The 21,522-nt window shown below is 39.3% G+C and overlaps 1 protein-coding gene across 1 annotated transcript in view; it reads left to right on the top strand.

Annotated features, from left to right (window-relative positions):
- The window catches only part of HAS2 (hyaluronan synthase 2), a 66,612-nt gene extending 60,830 nt beyond the window's left edge, over positions 1 to 5,782 (top strand). Inside the window, exon 4 of the mRNA XM_086966167.1 lies at positions 2,860 to 5,782. Within this exon, the coding sequence (XP_086822293.1) occupies positions 2,860 to 3,789 (930 nt within the window). The 3' untranslated portion in view covers positions 3,790 to 5,782. The remainder of the gene's footprint in view (positions 1 to 2,859) is intronic.
- Positions 5,783 to 21,522: the final 15,740 nt, after the last annotated feature.

The raw sequence follows: 21,522 nt of genomic DNA, 5'->3' as shown, positions 1-21,522 counted from the left end.
GAGGCAATATCTTCCTTAGGGAGCGGAGGATAGCGAAGCAACATGCAGAGGTCTTTTGGATGTGCGTCTCCATACTGCGGTCCTGATTCTGCATGACCCCGAGAAGGGGTCCTATGATGAATGCATGTCACTCCTGGGTGGGTAAGGGCTTCCAACCTTTAAAGAACTGACTTTTCCAGGAGAAACCACACAAGACTTTGCTATTTTGTGACTCCCTAGCACCCAATTTCATGGTACAAGAATGAAATGGTAGGTAGTGGTGAGGACAGTGCTGGTGCAACCATGGTTTAGTAAGACTGGAGAATGGAATGAATGAAGCAATAGTTTGAGTGTGATGCAAGAGGGGCTTAAAGAGAAGAAGAGAGCATGGATAGGAGCATGGTGCGAGCAGGAAAATAAACATGCACCCAGATAATTAGAGAAGCATATAGCATATTAGAAATGTACTCAAAGGAATGTATAAGAGCACACAGAGAGATCGTGAAGAATTCAAGAAGAATTAACAAAGAAGCAGGATGCAAATTTGGCACAGGTTTGCAAGACCATGCACATTTTTTGTGAGAGAATCCTCATTATTGCCCATAAGATGCTTGAGCAAGATGCCTTAAAGTTATGTGACTGTGCAGAACAACACAGTACAGTAGGGAGGCTGGTCCCAATTGAACAATTCTAAATAACACACACAATTGAATACCATTAGGCCTTAATACACTAGTACTCCATAATTCTGAGTTTCAATGTTATTTAATCACATTGAACAGATGTTTAAACATCAATAAATAATCTGAAAAAATGTATCAAACAAGTGCCCCATGTAAAAAGGGAAAAGGGGAGAGAAGGTAGTGTGCATCAAGTGAGGGTCGGAGGAGTGAAAAAGGAAAGGTTGTGACAATATATCCATTGCACCATTATTTACCATAAAATCTGCTTTTCTCAGCCTCACAGTTAAATGATAACAAATACATAGCCATTGTTTGAAATACACTGACACAGTGAAAAAGCACTGTTGACCAAACTGGCACAAAACAGTGACAAAGTTGACATTTTGACCCCAAAACAAATTAGGCTGCTTAGGTTCTTACACCGGGGTCTTCCTCAGGACTGAGTGTGGGGCACAGGGACGCATTGCAAAGGCAGAAGATTGACAGCAACCGTGGGGATCTACCAAAGTTGTGACTGTGTTTCTCCTCTCCAGCTATTTCGGAACCTTAGAGTTCATCTGGGCCCAAACCAATTTGAATAGTAAATATTTATTTCTCTGCAACAAGAGGTGATTTCCAGGAGCAAGGAACCCTCAAGATTTTTTCCAAGTGCTATCACTCCGCTCTCTGCTTTTGGAGCCTATGGGTCCGCCTACAATGTTTCCACCATCCAGTTAAGGGTGGCGCATGGTGCCCCACACTCAGTCCTGAGGAAGACCTCGGTGTAAGGACCTAAACAGCCTACTTTGTTTTGGAGTCGGAACGTCGACTTTGTCACCGTTTTGTGCACACTACCTTCTCTCTCCTTTGTTCGGATTATTTATTGATGTATGAAAATCTGTTCAATGTGATTAAATAACATTGAACTCCGAATTATGGAGTACTAGTGTATAGAATTGTTCTACTGGGACCAGCTTCCCTACTGTACTGTCCTATACCCAGGTCCCTGGGGCTTGTTTGGGTTTACCCTTTCCTATAACACTGTGCAGAACAACCAGCACCCCCAATGTTATCAACAATCCAGGAGGTTTTTTATAAATGCAATCAATGCCTGTTGAGAAACATGCACCCATGCAATGTCAGTATGATCTGGGATAAATAAAGAGCGAAAAACTCCTGATGCTTGTTAAATGCCTGTTCCATGAGATGTTTTTGTCAGTTTGCTGAATGTTGCAACATGTATTGATTTAATGTTGCAATGTTTAAAATCCTTGGGCCCGATTCACAGAATGAACGCAAGACTCAATACTAAACTTACTACTATTTTGGTATTCACAGAATGAACTTACTACTTTTGGTATTCACAGAAGTTAGGATTTTGTCTTAAGTTTGTCTTAAGACAAACTTAGGACAGACTTAAGACAAAATCCTAACTTAAGTCTGTTCCTAACTTAAGTCTGTCTAAATGCAGGGAATAAAAACACTGAATAAATGACACTTGACAGAGTCAGAGACAGGAAAACGTGAGAGCCCGAGAGAGAGGTTATAAAGAGACAGGTGGGAAAAAGTGTAAAGTTAGGAAGTGAAAGAGGAGAAAGTGAAATTCACCACTAAAGCCCTGATTATCAGTGCCCTTGAATGTATTTATTGTACCCAATAAAGTCCAACACCCCTGGATTTGAAATATATGAAGTGTACATATTAGTAGTTTACCCCAGTAATGTGGAATAACATACAACAAAATCTCGTTGTCTGTGTAATTACTGTCTTTTTCCCCCATTAAACCAGTATCTGTGAAGCTTTGCAAATGTAGACTATGGAATTGCCGACTGGTTAAGTTACTGGGAGGGGATCTTCATCATACTTTACATAGTACTAAGGTTTCCTTATACCACTGACTGGCTGTAGACATCATGGTATGGTATCATCTAAAATCTGTAATGCTCCATTAATAAGTACATTTAGAATGTGTCTTGTGATTCCAGATTTAACAAACAGCAAAAATTTGAAAAGTACAGCTTTCAACTGTAAATCCAGTTCATAGCTTAGGTAGCCATACTTGGGTGTCTTCTTGGTTTCAACACTCAACTCTAGAAATAACGACATGAAAACAAACGTTAACATCTTTCTTTGGTTAAAATGTCTTTTATTCTTGTTTAATTTCGTGGCCAGGCCTGCAGTAGATTCAGTGATATATGCATGTTTTCTTCTCTTTCAGATTTTAAACAAGTATGATTCCTGGATCTCCTTTCTCAGCAGCGTAAGATACTGGATGGCTTTCAACATAGAGCGAGCTTGCCAGTCATATTTCGGCTGCGTACAGTGCATCAGTGGGCCACTTGGAATGTACAGAAACTCACTTCTGCATGAATTCATTGAAGATTGGTACAACCAAGAATTTATGGGTTCCCAGTGCAGTTTTGGGGATGACCGCCATCTTACGAACAGAGTGTTGAGCCTGGGCTATGCTACCAAGTACACAGCAAGATCAAAGTGCCTTACAGAAACACCAATAGAGTACTTAAGGTGGCTAAACCAGCAAACGCGATGGAGTAAGTCCTACTTTAGAGAGTGGTTATACAATGCAATGTGGTTTCACAAACACCACTTATGGATGACCTATGAAGCTGTTATTACTGGATTTTTTCCCTTCTTCCTCATTGCAACTGTCATCCAGCTGTTCTATCGGGGAAAGATCTGGAATATCCTCCTGTTTTTGCTGACAGTCCAGTTGGTAGGTCTTATAAAGTCTTCCTTTGCCAGCTGCCTGAGAGGAAACATTGTGATGGTGTTTATGTCTCTCTATTCAGTGTTGTACATGTCAAGCCTTCTCCCTGCCAAAATATTTGCAATTGCCACGATAAACAAGGCAGGTTGGGGCACATCCGGAAGAAAAACCGTAGTGGTCAATTTCATAGGACTCATTCCTATATCCGTGTGGTTCTCTATCCTCTTGGGAGGAGTGATCTACACAGTATGGAGGGAGACAAAAAAGCCGTTCTCCGAAACAAAACAGTGGGTCCTGATGATAGGTGCAATACTTTATGCTTGCTACTGGGCTATGCTCTTGACTTTATATGTGGTTCTAATCACCAAGTGTGGCAGGCGGAAGAAGGAACAGCAATACGACATGGTGCTCGACGTATGATGTACCCTGTTTCACCTCCGTGTTGTAGAAAATATATCCAAAACTTAAGAGACATTGTCTAGGAACTAGTATTAATGGGCATAGAGATATGCCACCAAGGGAAATACAACACTGCTGCTTGGACTTGAAGAGTTACATGTTTTATGGGTTTATTTTCATTTTTCCAAAGCAAGACAGTCAACCATTTCCAAGAAAATAAACACAGATCGAACTCATGTTTCTCCTTCGAAAATGGAGCGACGTTATCCTTTATGCACTTTTAATTGTGCATATGCTTGACAGTGTTATGTTCAATATACCTCACTGGTCATGCTTATGTGGTTGGTCATGGTAAGCAAGGCATTTGGAAGGTCAACTGCCCATTTACACTGTGACCTCTATTCAACAGATAATGTTTTGACTTGATGGGCGATAGAAAAGGTTAAGCTAATTCCTCTCAACTATACACTTCCATATCACTCACTAGATAATGTTGAGTATCTAAACCTTTCTTGTCACTTTACATCTTTATATTTATGTAGACAAGGGAAGGAAAATGGAGTGCTTAACCTGTCTGCAGAAACAAACGTAGCAATATTTCTGTTGAAATGGAGGTTTAACTATGCAACACATCACCAGTAATCTGGGTCGAGCAATACTTACAATGCCTTTCAGTGTAATTTATGAACTATTTTAAAAGTTAGTTTTGTTTCTAGGAAAGGTTATTATTTTAAGCTGCCAAATGTAATGCCAAGTGAAAGTACATTGGTGATGCTGTATTTTTTATAATGTATTTTTGTGTGTTCTATTTTTATGTCAGTTTTTCTAAAGAAATGTTACATATTTTATATTTTACTTATCAGCCAAAATGTTTTATTCTCTTGTTTTCTTTTTAAATGTGTTTTTGAAAGGATTCATACTTGTTTTTTTAAACTGGCCAAAATGTGAAACTTTATATTGGTTCATATTGTTCACAAAAGAAAGAATAAAATGTTTCTTTGTACATTTAAAACTGATGAATAGTCATTTCTGTGAAAACTATTTAAACTTGAGTTTGATGCCTTTGTATAAAAGACTTTCAAGTTAAGAGTCAAGACAAGAACAGCCCAAACTATTTGTATATGTACAACATTTGACAGTTTAAAGTGAAACATAAGTCCAGAAACAGAATATTTGGATATTAGTTGCTTTGATTAAAAACACTCTGGAGGGGATGATGATTTTAAAAAAAATATGGGTCACGGCAAAAATATTCGATATGCAGCACGGCTTAGGTTCCTTTATTAATAATTAATAACTTATGAGTAAACATCGTTGTGTGTTTTTGGGGATAGGAAAGTAAGTTTAAATATGTTCTTACTCTCTTGTTAAGTAGATCATCTTGTAGACCTCATGCATTTTCAACTTCGATGAATAGTGAATTTGTTGTTCCTCCAGCAGGGATTAACATACCCTTTCAGCTGGATAAAAAGACTAGGGTTAATTGAAACCTTAGGCTTTTGGACGTGGGTTCGATCTCTTCAACCTTACAGGTTGCAGGGATTCATTGATCCATCAAACCCTATTAACCTATTCTTCATTTTCTGTCATTCATTGTATAAGTGCACAATCATGTATCTTTTAGTCTTGCAGAATGTGTTGAAATAAGACAACCCCGCCATGTGATATCAGAAATGTATTATTCCTTCCCTTATGCAGACACTCAAACAAGCACTTACATTCTATCATACTTGAACACGAAGATGTACTTTACTCACAGTCTACGAATGTTATTAGGTTGACAAATACAAAATGCCCCATTGGGTTAACCCAATTGGTTGTTACGAGACACAAAGTCGGTTGTATATTTTTCAAACTTTTTACAATATGTCATTAGTTGAATCATTTGTGGTTTCAAAATATTGACCAGATTTTCTCATTTTGTACAAGATTCTGTTAATTACCTCTATTTATTCTAGCCATGTGTTTCTTGTCTTTTCTAATAGAGAATGTATTGTAAAAATGATTCATTCATAAATAAAGTATTTTTTATATAAAGATGACTTTTTTATGTTGTGTTGTACCAACATGAACACATCAACGCAAAAATTGTATTTGTTTTATGTGCCAAATAATCGGCCATTTCTATAATATTTATATTAGAATATGTACATAAATTCAAAGACAAGCTCATAGTCAACAGGGAAGTTATGCATTTGAAAACTCATAACTATGTTGAAGTGTACCATAAAGAGTAAGACTAGTTACATTAGGGTCTTCTAACATTCAAACAATAGGAATAATTACACACATGACCCAAAACTCTACAACATCTCCTAATAAAAAACAAAAAAATATGTCTGGCGGTCTATCTCTCTATCTATATTACACAATGGCGGTAGTTATAGTTAGGTTAGGGTTTATAGAAAAAAAGGTTTTTTGTTTTACTAATAACTTTGGTATAATTTAAGATGCCATCAGAGATGTCATCAATGATGTAATTTAATACGTCATCAGTGATGTAATTTGAGAGGTCATTAGCAGTAAATGGTGGAGGCACAAATTATAGTTAGCTCAGCAATCTATAACTGGTCAATTTCAGTGCCCCACTTTTGTCATAAATACAGAATGCTAGCACTCATTAGAACACTGTGGGAAAGCTGAATTTGATCACCAAGGAGGTAGCTCGCAGGCGGCTACTGGTTTTGAAAGTGCAGGCTTAAGTTGTCCGCATGTCAGAATGTTTTACTGAAATGGATGAGGTAGATATTTGTCCAAAGTATGCTTTCAGTAACCATAATGTCTATGACAAAACAAACCCCATCATTTTGTTCATTTCTAAAGGAAATGTTTTAAGATATACTGTTTTGATTTCATCAAGATGGCTTCATGTGTGCCACACTATTGTCATTAACAAGAATTATAGAGCTCTAATCGTTCATACAAACTCTTTGGGAGGCTGCATTATAACCTCGGGAAATCAACTGACAGGCTGCTGTTGCTGTTGAAAGTATATGCTTTTCTTTATCCTCACATGGCTGAGTGAGATAGTGTGAATTTACAGAAATTTGGCTCAAATTTTAGCTCCTGGAAAACATTTCATAACCTCTTTGAAAAAAAAATGGTTCATCAAATCCCAGCCGAGGATCAGCATATTACACAGAGTAAAATTACTTTAGAACACACCATAACTCCTAAAATTGGTATGATACCACCAACAACTGTGACTAAAATCTCTTCATACTCAAAAACAGGCTTTTACTCCATTTTGATACGGACCAGTTGCCAGAGTCCTCCAATAGCTGCCACAACACATTGTCAGTGTTGTGGTCAGACCATCAGACAATCAAGGGGGAGCTTTGGGACCTCTACACATGCTCGCCCTGCCCCTAATATGTTTTTACTTCAATTTCAGGGCACACGGATCATACCACCGATTCCTTTTATGCCTGCACAACACATTGTTCCGATTGTGACCAACCAATCAGGATTGACTAGTTACTTTTAAGGTGTCCAATTAGAGCCTATCTGGACACCAACTATAAAATGATCATTAACTTTTGAACCTTAATTTCTCAAAAACTACCAAACAGATTTACACCAAACCAAAAAGCACATTTCTAGGTATAGATCTAGTTTTTTGTCAAATTTAGTTTAATTGTCTTCAGTTTTTTTCTCTGTATCACTGTCTATTTTTTCCTATGGAAAATGCAGGGGGGGGGAAGATGTTTTGGGAGCACTTGTTTTTCTTGGCTCCTCCATGACCGATCAATCCAAAACTTCCCAGAATGGCCAGGGCCGGACTGGGAACCAAAACTGGCCATGGCAAAGAGCTTGGCGGTCCCCCCGGGAGCGGCCGAGCTGTCAGCCATGGCCGGATTTGGCCGATTTAGTTACAGAGGCTGATTTTGCAGCTATGCTGCAAAAAAGCCCCTGTAACAAAAATGGCCCCAGGGGCCCCAAATCGGCCCCCACCTAAGCAGCCCACCGGGGAAACACCACTATGGCCAGTCCAGCCCTGAGAATGGCGCTGAGGTGGCAAGTTTCGTGAAGATTCATCAAATTGCACACATTATTTGCAAAGCAAAAACTGCTCTTCCTATGTAAACTCTGACTTACGTAAAACTACACAGTGACTACCGTAACTGTGTAATATGTGTATAAGTATATACATATTAAAACATAAATACATATTAAAATATTAAAATTAAACGTACATATATATATATATATATATAGATATAAAACATTCATCAAATGTAATTAAAAATACAATTATTTAAAAAAATTACAAAAATAAAATATAAATTAAAACACATTATTTCTTTTATAAATAGTTTAAAATTAAAACAATAATAGCAAAAACAAAGTAAATTTAACCAACCAAATTAAACAATAGTAAAATAATTGTTAGAAGGAGTCAGATATATTATTCTAACGCCAACATAAGCACCAGTAAGGAACGTGTGGACTATGGAGGGGTTGCATTTACTATTCCCACTCCAACATAAGCAAAACTCGAGAAAGTGTTGAACTTTGGAGCAGCTTGATTTTCTATTGCCTGTCCAGTGTAAGCAAAAGAAGGGCAAGTGTTGTACTTTCAAGAGGTTAGATTTACATTTCCCACTCCAATCCTAGCAGCAATAAGGAAAGTGTTAGTCTTTGGAGGAGTTACTATTTCCACTATAAGTAAACAAAAGCATGCAACGTGTTGGGCTTTGGAGGGGTTACATTTACTATTTCCACTCCAACCTTAGCAGCAGTAGGGGAAGACTTGGACATTGAAGGGGTTATATGTGATATTCCCACTCCAATCTAAAGACCAATAGGGAAAGTGTTGGACTGTGGAAGGGCTAGATTTACTATTTTCCCTCCACTTCTATGCTAACATATGAAAAACGTTGGACTTTGAAATTCCCACTCCAACATAAGCAGAAGCATGGAAAATGTATGACTTTAGGAGGTTTCGATTGAATATTCCCACTTCAATCTTAACAATATTAGGGACCTTAAATGGGTTAGATATACTACTCTTACTCCTAAACCTTTTTTATTAAACAGTTCATTATAAAACAATATAAAAATACTTGAAAATATTTAACGTAAGTGTTAGAAATGGGGGTCTCTAATTGGCATAGGTAGGTACCTTTGTCCATATAGGGACCCTTGCTTCTAGTCAGGGTAAGGGGGATACACTCCTAAAATAACCCTTGCCCACCTGCTTGGTAGCTTAACACAAGCAGACAGGCTTATCTCAGAGGCATTGTGTAAAGCATTTGTGAACACATACAGTAATACAGTGAAAACACTACAAATGGACACCACACCAGTTTAGGAAAATAAGTAATCTTTATCTAAACCAAAGCAAGACCAAACAACAAAAATCCACAATACAGTAATAAAAATATGACTTTCAGATGGTAGAAATAGTTCAGTTTAAGCAAATTGCAGATGCAACACTTTTCTCCCAAAGAACCTGGGATGCGCCAAGCAAACAAGAAAACGGGCAGCATGGAAGGTGATGCGTTGATGCCGTACACTCACGGAAGGTGATGCGTTGGTTCCTTGCTCCGGGGGAGGTGATGCACCAGTTCTTTACTGCAGTGCAGGGAAGGTGATGCATCTGTACCTTACCAGAGAGGAGGTGATGCGTCGGTTTCTTACTGCGTTGGGAGGTGGTGTGTCAGTTTCTTATTCCTCCCGCCAACGATGCAACAGACTTGGCACCTCGATGCAATGCGATGATCCTGTGATGATTGACAAACTCATGCAACTTCACAGCAGGCCTTGCGTCGAACTCTGTGTGATGATCTTGTACTTCGGAGATCGGTGCACTCGATGTGGCGTGTGGCGCATTCTCGAGCCGCAGCTGGCGTTGCAATGGTTTCTTCGGCAATGCGTTGGAAACAGGTGCGGATGCTTCTCGCTTCTTCAAAGTTGCATCGATATTCCAGCTCCCAATGGAAAACAGACTATACAGGTCTAGAACAGCAGCAAACACCTTTTTGCAGGTTAGAATTCCCAGCAAGGAAATTCAGGGGAGCAGGTGGTGAAGTCTTTGTGTCCCTGAGACTTTAAGTTTAAATTTCTTTATTGTGGTTTAAAGGTGCAACACAGACATATATTAGCATATCCCTGTGACTTTAGAACAGGAGGCAAGCTCAGTGTCAAGCCCTTGGATGTCTTCTTTCAAGCAGGTGACAAAGCAAACAGCAAAGTCCCTTCCTCATTTCCTTGGCAGCAAGTAGCCACTGCAGGCCAACCCCAGACAGCAAACAGCACAGGGGCAGTATTCCTCCTCAGCTTCTCCATCTCTTCTCCTTGGCAAAGGTTCCTCTTGATTCCCGGAAGTGATCTAAAAGTCTGGGGTCTGGGCTCCTCTTTTTATACACCAAAATCCTTTGTTCTCTGAAGGCAGAGAGTGTCTGTACCCAGCCAAGAGCAGTTCTGTCCCCACTGTTGCAGGTTCCTGGCAGGAGGTGGACACAGCATTGTTGAAGCCAGACCAGGCCCATTCAGATGAAAGGAAATCTACTCCCCCTATTCTAAATCCATCCCCGGGTGTATTCAGCTCAGCCCTGACTCATCAGACTTCTGGGGCCACTGCCCCTCTAAAGCCCCTTGTCATCCAAAAGCCAGACATGCAATACACAAACCTAGCAGAGGAAAACTTTATGGTTAAGCAAGAAAATACCTACTTTCTGAAAGTGGTATTTTCAAACACAGAATGTAAAAATCACCCTCACTAAAAGATGCATTTTAACATTCTAAGTTCAGCCATACTAAACTTTTTTTTTGTACCTAGTTGCCAGGGCCAGTTATGTTTATAAGATGTTATAAACAAAACTCCCCTTTTGTCCTATGGGAACAGGTAGCCTTGCAATAGTAGAAAACACAATTGGCAGTATTTCACTATCAGGATATGCCACACACCTCAGGACATGTCCTACCTTACACATACGCTGCATGCCTACAGGCTTACCATGGGCCTACCTTAGGGGTGAATAACATGTGGAAAAGCAAGGTTTAGGAAATGGCAAGTGTGTGCACTTGCCAAGTCGACATGGCAGTCCAGATTGCACACAGGCTCTGCAATGGAAGGCCAGAGTTACATCTGACAGGCTGCGTCTGTGGGTGGCACAATCAGTGCTGCAGCTCACTAGCAGCATTTGATTTACAGGTCCTGGGCACACACAGCGCACCGTACTAGGGTCTGACAAGTAAATCAAATATGCCAATCATGGAATTACTAATCCATAAAAACTATTTACAATGGGAGCACTCGAACTTTGGCACTGAACAGCAGTGGCAAAATGCCCAAAGCATCTAGATCAGCAAAACGGAGTCCAACACACAGCAAAAACACCGGAGGCAAAGGGAAAAATGCAGGGGAGACCCACACCAATGGTGCCAGGTCTTACAGAAAGAAATATATTCATTATAGATCAACATAATTAAATGAAATAAAATAATACTTGTTTCATACTACAAAATAAATGAAAAAGATACAAAAATAAAAACATTTAAAATAAATACACTGCCTTCCCTACTGCTCCCCACTACTAAATTAAAAATTACTATTAATTAAACTGAATCAAATGCATTTCATGTTTAAAAATAACAAACGATGCCAAAATAGTCAAACACAAGTAATCAATTAAATGTTTTTATATTTAATGAACAATTGTTAATATATTTAACATACAATTAATGTATAAAAAGCAATCATTTATGTTTTTAAAAGCTTTTCAACCTAATACCCCAAATATCCAACAATCTGCTACTAAAAATAAATTGATAACTACATTTAATATTACAAATGATATTTAAAATAGCAAACATTACCACATTACTAATACCTCAGAATAATACAATAATGTATATATAATACATTATATAAAACTGATGTTGCATGCTACTAGAAAATTATGTTATATATGAAAATATGTTTTAAAAAGTTATACCTAGATAATCGATATTCTTACCTTTCAGATTCTGTCCCATTATTTGATTGAATTGACAATATTTTGAGATGATATTCTTCTATAACATTTTCCCTCCATATTCTGTCAAAATAGTGTATATGTCCTATTGTATGGGACCAATGATAGGTAAAGCTATATGTTCCTACAGGATAGTCAGGCTCTCTAAAGAATAAAGAGGGGGTCTCAATGTCTTCTAACACTTATCAGCCCTTTCTCAATCCACACACTCTTTTATAAATCTCTCAGTTTCAAGATAATGTCGAGGTCACTATTACAATTCTTTTATTCTTCTTCAGACTTAGAAATGCCTGTATGTATTTCATGAAATACAATTGTATTCCTCTTTCTTAAATTCACTGGTGGTATAATTGTATTACCTCTTATATAAATTTATGAGCCCTCTTGCATAGCGCTTGCACCACGCAATTGTGTGAATGCATGACACACCTTAAAAATTAGATTTATGAAACCATGGAAGGCCACTTTGCGTGGCACTTAGTGGCTCCATAAATCTGGAGTAAAGAAACGCAGCTCAAATCGCTGCATAGCCTTACTCTGTGCTAGGGAGGCATTCCATGGGTGTTGTGTGAGTGTTCCCACGCAACTCCCATGTTGGTAAACATGAGAATACGTCAAAAAGATACGCCTTCCCAGGAGAGGTTTAACAAGGAGAAATATCTTTATTTTTCATTGTTACCTCCTCTTTCTATGTGTGCTCCATTCTGCAGCACACGTAGATAGAGGAATATGCCTCTGAGAATTGTTGTTGTGAAGGAAAGTAGTGTAGGAGGTGCATATATTCAGTGAACATTGGAATACTGCCAATAAAATAGCAGCAGAAGATTGCCCAGCTGGACAACCATTACTGGGTCTTTGAGATGAAAACCTTTTTCTACCCAGTATTTCCCAGTGTCTTATTGAATAACCTCTTTCACTATACGTTGTTCCCTATTACTTCATCTCACCTCCCACCACCCCCAAGATGGCTGGCACTCAGGCCAATGCACTAACATTGCTGCCTCCAAATTATGACCCGAGTTCCTTCTTATGTGTCATTGGTATCTAGAACCACTTTTACATTATGGCACCATGTATACCACTTTGAAGAGTAATGCAATATTCTTCTGCCTTTACTTTTATTTGCAGCATTCCAACATTCACTGAATATATGCACATCCAACACAACTTGAAGATTATAATCTTCCACAACCATTTCATTGATGGCACTCTATCTTTTAGTGGAAACATGCACCAATCTATCCCACGAAGATGGCGCCCACATCCACCCAGAAACCAGAAGCTCTGCTGAAGTTTGACAGTCACAGAGACTATGTTCCTCCAGAAAAAGCTACGACCTTAATGCCCCACACCTGGGCTTACGTAATGGGCATGCCTAACACCAATCAGCTGTTCACCGGCCGACTGAAACACACGCCTCTGCTGCGGTGTTGGTGACAGTGGCGTAATGAAAGTTATGGGGAGCCCCCTGCCAGGTACACAGAGGGGCCCCACTCCAGATTTAATCCGGAGCTCTAATGTCTGAGTTCTGTGATGAGGGGACCCTATGCAGCTCGCCCCCCCCCCCGCATCGCAGGTGCTGCGGGAGCCTGTGTTACACTCCTGGTTGGTGAGCCTATAAGTTATTACATACACACCGATTTCATACTCCGGCATCAGCTAACTCTGCTATTTAAACCTGGCCCTCTAGACCTACAGGTCAGCAGAGATGGGTAGGTTCTGGGCACTGTACCATGAGGCTCACATGAGTGTTTGACTACGGTTACCTACATTGCTTTCTTTGCTTGTGCTGCTTGTACATACGATGACTTGTCATGCTTACTAGTTTGCCTGCAGCAAAGCAAAGCCCTCTACCTCTCCTAAGAGGTCCAGTCACTCAACTTTAGGGTAAGTTTATCCACCGTACCTCTACTTGACATCCTATGCCCCTGCACAGCATCCTGATTATATCATTTTATAAGGATATTTTGGGCTGCATGGACGCTCTACATTTTTAGAGATATTGTTGACTACACGTGTGTCTTGTCACTTGTTTGAAAGGTCTGTCCCGCATGTGGGACAGTGTTATTTCTAAGTTTATTTTGATTGAAGTCATCATTGATAATTATGGGCATCTCATTGTATGTACTTTCTCACAAAATCAGTGAGGTTCTGTGTTTAGCCCCCCTCGTGCACCAAGTGGGGCTACATTTGATAGCCTCTCTTCATGGCTACCTGTTTTTTGTCTGTGTTTACAGGTTGGATCCACCTTTCCTGCAATTTACCTGGTCCTGGAGAAATACCACTGACTCTCCAGGCACTGAGGCAAGAAACATGTTTACTCTGTTCAACATCCACTTTAGCTATTGGCCCTCAATTGCCCTCATGACATAAAACAAGAAGAAGAATAAATCTCTGGCAAAGAGCCCCCATTGAAGGGAATTTGAGTATTGTAGAACCGACTCGACAAGGAGTGCCCAATGGCATAACACTTCTTGGGGTGTGTGAGGGCATTCAGATCTGATCACTCGGATCCCTGCGGCATCCATGTGGACACCTCTACCGACCCTCCTGTAATAAACAGCCCCACTCAACCACCCTCTTCCCTCTCTAGGAAGAACAACTCCCCCACTGTTTTTATGTGTATTGGAGTGCACCACCACTCTTGTAAAGGCAGCAAAAGCGCCTTTTTTTGTCCAAAAGTCTGTTCTGTAACATTTCTTGACAATTTATGAGCTGCATTGTAGCTGGGCTTACTTGCTGAAGCATAGTTCTGATAAGTAGTTAAAATCCAGGAACACGAAGCATAAGCACTGTCTCCTACAAGTAAAACATGAAAATTAAATGAGTGACAGAAGTTATCCACATTTCAATATATAAATCAAGTAAACTTAAGATTATTACAAGAAAATATCCTTCACAAAATTCTCCTCTAAAAAGCCATGCGTAAATGCCCTTATGATGAAAAATAAATGAATCATGCATGCTTCCAGGGAATCCAGCCACTATGTCTGTAATGAGGTTGAAGGCATTGCATGCTACATTAATGTTTAAGGAATAAGTATTTTCACGATTTCTAAATAGGATCTCATATGCAACGGGGGACATATTTGAACATGAGTACCATCAATGCGGCCATTTACGTGGGGAAATTGTGCTATCTGATAAAAAAGCAATTTATTTAACTGCCAATCCTGTGCAGTAGTAGGAAATATTATTTAATCATTGATTTTATCTAACATTTCATCAAGATTTGTTTTGCACCTATCACCCCTTTGTAGCTCTCCAAGGCTAAAAGGTGTAGTGAGCATAATACCTGCACACGTGTGGGTATTGAATTGTTCCTGAGAGTGGCACACTCTAGCTGAGGTTTCATTTCTGATAATAAATCCAATATTATGGAACTACTTAGCCTGTACCGATCATGACTTTCATCCCCTTATTTGGTCATAAAGTATTACTCTAACTCTAAATATTGATGCCCGTCTCCTCCTCCGTCTCTTCTTTATCAAACCTGCTACAAATCCTCGTTGTCCTCGCCATCATGTACAAAGCAGACATTGTGGAAAACGCTGATGCCTTCTGGGACTGTTCATATAGGTTGCACCTGCTTGCCACCTGTGTTGATTTGGTGGTACAATGCACATGCAAAATGTGCTTTTGCGAATATTAGCAAATTCCAAATGTTTTTACTTACAATTTACAAAAATCAAATAGGCAATCTCAATATGTGATTACCGATTTGGATTCGCATTTTTAGAAATTCACAAAAATACGAAATCACAGAAAATGCAGAGCAAATTAGGTACATCGAAAAATGCCTGTTTACGTTTGCAAACTGCAAGAATTAGCATTTTGCACTATTTCCAAATGCAAAAATCCTTCGTACATCAAGACCTTGGTCTTCTGTGGGTATGGCAAGGTTTGTGCAGCTCCATCATCGGGAGGGCAACATTTGATGGGGTGCAAAAACGATTCCATGTGCTAATAACTTTGATTCTCTGTAATGAATCTGCATACCATTTGCTACCCTTTTAATATGGTAAAACCAGTGCAGAAGTCTCAGGTTTCATGCTGATCCAAAAAGGGAGATAATGTTAAATGAGGGGACAAAAAATCATTGATTTCCTAATAACTTTGCTGCAGTTTCATGGAACTACTTAACAATTGGCTCATATTTACCATGTTATATCATTGATATTTTGAGCTTCTTGTAAGTTTGTCAAGAAGAGACACTTAATGGGATGGTCAAAAAGAAACATTTCCCACTTAAACTTACATGTCAATCTTTGTTACTGTATGGAATTACAGTAAAGTTGTCATGCAACTACAGTGTATGCAGAGAAGTATTTTCGCTTTGTGTGGTGTAAATCTGTTAAATAATCCAGAATATTAGTATTACAATAATGAATGGTGGTATAGAAATGGTTAAAAAGTAAGAGATGTCTTGACCATTAGTCCACAAACTTGACTGTCCTTGGAAGACAAAGGAGCTTTTTTCTCCTGTCATCCATGCTGTGCCCTTAGTACCAAAAGTATATCCACAGACCCCTTAAAACAGAGTCTGCAAATTCATACACATAAAAACGAAATGCTCAGACCATGTTCTAAGGCCTTTATGCTTCCTGTGGGAGCTTGCAATCTTCACCAAGTTTGCAAATTATTAGCAATATAATGCTTTTTTTTACCACAACCTTTATTGAATTTTTAAGTTATACAGAGTTGCCACCATCTGGTACATTCCGATAGACCATAGTAGTTTAAAAATTAGATAGACCCAAGGTTACAGTGTATAGTTTTAAGCATAACAGATTACATGACATATTAGCATGTGGTAGGTCATCTCGGGGAATTACCATTGTTGATTAATAGAAAATATAACGCAGCCTATGAACATATTCACCCCCACCGTCTGAGCTGGACATCGTCGCTCTAGGTATCAAGCATGTCAGAAATCATATACTTGTCATAGTTGTGTTGGAAGACTGAAACCAATAACAGCTAGAAGTTAGTCAGGTTCTGGCATTAGTTTCCCATCCCATCATGTTCTTGGTAATATGAGTCAGAGGGTAACCAAGCGTTTGTAAATTTCAAGAACCGGCCGTAATTTGGACCTCACAATCGTTGTCTGTGAGGATCCCTTTTATTGACACCTTCTGTCTGTAATTTTGGGCCTTGCAGGGAGCGAGCTTTTCCCCTGTGAGGGGCCTCCACTCACTGATGGGGCCGCCTCACACTTATCTTCGGAGCACAAGAGCAGCCAACCCAGACCAATATCACTCTGATTCTGCCACATACAGAATGACAATGGGTCAGTTTGTGGATTGGTGAGGGGGTTGGAGACACAAACGGATCTGTTGTAATGTTTGGGATGTAGAGCACGTGCCGCATGTTTTTTTTTGCCATAGTTCTGGAATAAGGGGCCAGGGTAGATCACGGAGAGCTGGGATAAAAGCAGAGATTCTTTTAAAACATATATATAGGTTAATCTTTAATAATTTAATAATGGTATTCTCTTCTGTGATGCCGTCACAGCACTCACAAGAGCACTTATGTGTAACAAAGGATCCCCTACATCATAAAGAATCAAGAAATATACTTTTAGAAACTAGAGACATACATGCATGGCAGTATATAATACAAATTAACCCAGTTTCTGAAGAAGGTACTGAGGCCTCTAAAACAGAGAAAATTATTTATAGTAACCCCTCTGATAGGAAAGACTACTATCCTAGTGTTACATATGACCAGCATGCTTTAGAAAACATCTTATTAGAAGAAATTAGAATTATGGCAAGTTTAAAAATGGGAAGAAGGGGGCGTGGCTTATGCGTGACACAAGATGATGGCAGATATCTGAGCTCCGTCGTCTCACGGGGCTCACAAAAGAGATTTCTGCCACTTAAAGACCTTATCCTGCATTTCCCAGGCTGAATACACCTCCTACTGTATGGTGGCACATGTTTATAGTAGTGGGTGAGTCTGCATCGCATCATTCCGCTGATTCCAACGTAACTTCGTCTTCCCGACACGAGTGACTGTCATTTTGTACACATGGCGCTCTCATCACTTGAAGGAAAAATAAAAAGACATCACAGGTCATATGAAGGCAGAACAACTTCCTGATTAAGGCTACTCAAAAACAATGACATATTAAAAGAGTAATAGTCCAAAATCGCATGGGACAAAAAAGACATCGCAAGGCAAGCACAGGCTGAGCATTCCTTTTGCATGTATCTCATCCCAGCCGTATGCATTGCTTTTCCCTAAGGATGTACATTGGCACTACGTTCCCTGCAGAGCCAATTATCTCCATTACCAGCTGCACTTGGTGCTTTCTTCTATTGCCTGCTTTTCAAAAGCTTTCCATGTATTTTTCAATTTTTTTTATGAGCCTAAGTGGCCATCTGAGCAGTTTGATTATGATGACCCTCCTTCAAGCTTGTTTGTTCCAGTGCTTGAAGCTCGCAGTATCTGGCAACTAAAGTGGCTTTCAAAAATCTGTTTCCGCTGGGGCATGTTGGTGGCTGATAGCTGAGCTTCGTTGCCTCACAGAGCTTACAAGAGATATTTCGGCTGCTTAAAAACCTCGGCTAGCATCTCCATGGCTGAGTACACCTTATGCTGTATGGCGGCACATGTTTGTGGCGGCGGGAAGTCCTTATGCTCCATAACAGGAATTATATTTATAATTGTATGTCCTCTCATTAAAAGCAGACACATTGTCCTCTCCTGTAATTACTTCAGTCTGCGTTGGTTACAATCGGCATTTGTACAATGAAGACTCTACATACTTTTTACAATAGGCTCTAGAAAGGGCCTTCTTGGATGTTAGAAGCGCATGGTGCAAATGAACAGGTCATTATCCCTATCATTCTTTTGCTTAGCATGTTGTTTGAGTTGCACTATTCCCTCAAGGATGGAGACACCATTGATTATTATATCGCCTTCACTGCTACTCTTCTGATTTCTATAGAGGCAGACTAACCCTGGGTCTTTCTCAAGTTACTTGAGCCTGAGAGGATGTGAATAGATATTCACACATCTTGTCTCCTGCATTTTTTACAAGCCTGTGAGTTCCTCTATTAGTTTCTACTTTATAGCTCGCTATATGTTACAATCCCATCACCTGGGGTTTGGTTGTGTCATTCATCAATACCGTGACTGAAACAACTCCATATCCTCGCTAAGATCTATATCATTGAGCACCTATTTTATGGGAAGGATCTCTACCCCTAAAAATCATCCTCATCGACAAGTACATTTTGTCAAGATGGCTAGTGACTCACACTCTCTCACATCTTCATATGCCACTAATCCGAAAAGATCCTCCATCTCCTTATCTTCTAATTCGGTCTTCGATTAAATTTTAGATGAACTACAGGCACGTTCATGATACCACCAATGAAAAACTGCAACTGATTGAGGACCGATGGATCAGTTTGGAAGGTAAAATGTCTGAAATGGAACGACGTATAAGTAATCTTGAAGATGTGGCTACTAAAGTACCCTTACTGGAGCAAGAAATTTATAAGCTTAAACTCCATACCAAGGATTTAGAAAATCGCAATAGAAGGAACAATCTTCGGCTGTATGAACTACCTGAAAATGTTGAGGGTACGGATCTTCTTTCTTTTTTAAAGAATTTTGTGTCTGACTTTTTCAACCTTCAATCTTCGACTCCTCTCAATATACAGCGGGCACATCATCGTGGTCATCCTCAATCCAACAAACCACGTGGTATTATTATGCTTTTTCTAGAATTCACCGGTCTGATGCATGTATTAAAAGTTGCCACAGAAAAATGCTGTCTTGTCTGGTTCAAGCCATAACATCTTCATCTCACAGGATCTTTCCAATGCTACCAATGCTTGACATAAAGAATTCCTAGCTCTCCGTCCACAATTAGGATCCATGAACATCTGTTATGGCATCTTGCATCCTTGTCTTTGCAAAATTACCCATGAAGGTGTCTCTTTGCTCATTCGAGGATCCATCTAGACTGAAACAGTTTTTGCATTCTATCACTAGAATACCTATGGACACAAATGCTCAGTGTTCTTAAATTGTTATACTGTTGATGCTTCACAATTCATTATTTCTTGTTGCAGTCTTTGTTCTTTATATTTTTACTAGAAGCCTGTCCCGACGTTGTCCAGGTATGATTTGCTGCCGGCCACTAGTATATTGTTTTGTAGGATTTCGTTTTTATAGCATTTCTTATCTGTGACAGGCATGTGAAACGCTACGATTCACAGTGCACTGCTGATGCACTTAAGAGTGTGCGTTCAGTAGTGTGTGAACTCGAGTTTCCCTACTTTATTTTTCCTTGCAATATTATATAGCGCGAACTCGACACCATGGCATGATCACAATTTACATTACAGAAGAACACATTCATTTCTGGTAGGCACGGGCAGACAAAGCAATTTGCCTGGAATCACAGTATGATGAGCTGATGCTGAGATTCAAACGTTGCTCCCCAGCTCTAAAGTTCGCAATTCTAGAACTTGTGACGGGAAGTGTGTCTAAAAGTGTATGTCGGTGCTGCCCATCAATGAGAGAGACCTGTGCATTTTTCAAATGGGTGGTGAAAAAATATGAGTATGTTGCTGGAGATGTGGGCCGCCGTGCCACCAATGTACTTACTGGCGGAGGGTAAACACCCATTATTCCGCAACTTTCTTTCCGCATACCATCACCCTGCATACTTTCATTACGAAAGTACCATGACTCCGTAATGCCATTATAACGCATGGCATTACATTTTATATGCTTTCACCACGCATACATTTACAACGAAATTCGTTATAAATGCATGAATGGTAAAAGTATGTTTTTTTTTAAATGTTTGGATAAGGTAAGTATGGGTATAGGGTATATGTTTTGGGGTACTGAGGTATATGTTTTGGAGTGTTTGGGTATTTAAGGGTTCAGATATAGTTTTGGGTTATGGGGTACAGGGGTAGTTTTAGGGTTTAGGGATAGGTATGGGTTTTGGGGTACAGGGGTATTTTTAGGGTTCAGGGCTAGGTTTGGGTTTTGGAGTATAGGGGTATTTTTAGGGTTCAGGGGTGGGTTTGGGTTTTGGGGTACAGGGGTATTTTAAGGGTTCAGGGCTAGGTTTGGGTTTTGGGGTACAGGGTATTTTTATGGTTCAGGGCTAGGTTTGGGTTTTGGGGACCAGGGGTTTTTTAGGGTTCAGGGGTAGGTTTGGGTTTTGGGGTACAGGGGTATTTTTAGGGTTCAGGGCTAGGTTTGGGTTTTGGGGTACAGGGGTATTTTTAGGGTTCAGGGGTAGGTTTGGGTTTTGAGGTACAGGGGTATTTATAGGGTTCAGGGCCGAGTTTGGGTTTTGGGGTACAGGGGTCATTTTAGGGTTTAGGGATAGGTTTGGGTTTTGGGATACATGGTATATTTATAGGGTTAAGATGGGTTAGTGTTTAAGGGTGTTGGGGTATTTTAAGGAGTAAGGGTGGGTTATGATTATGGGGTGCAGGGGTATTTAAAGGGAGCAGGGTGGAATTAGTTCTTAGGGTGTAAAGGGTAATAAAATAAAATAAATAAAAATAATATAAATAAGTCAACTTAAAAGAATAAATGTTTTAATTAAATAAAAAAATGTGTATATATGTATGTATATATATATATATATATATATATATATATATATATATATATATATATATATATATATATATATATATATATATATATATACACATATATACAAACATATATTTGATGTTTTAATAATGTACTTTTACAATGTATATGACTTTACCACACATGC

The sequence above is a fragment of the Lissotriton vulgaris genome, chromosome 4_1 (assembly GCF_964263255.1).
Source record: "Lissotriton vulgaris chromosome 4_1, aLisVul1.2, whole genome shotgun sequence".
In the NCBI taxonomy this organism is placed as follows: Eukaryota; Metazoa; Chordata; class Amphibia; order Caudata; family Salamandridae; genus Lissotriton; species Lissotriton vulgaris.
This window is presented reverse-complemented; position numbering and strand designations above follow the sequence as displayed.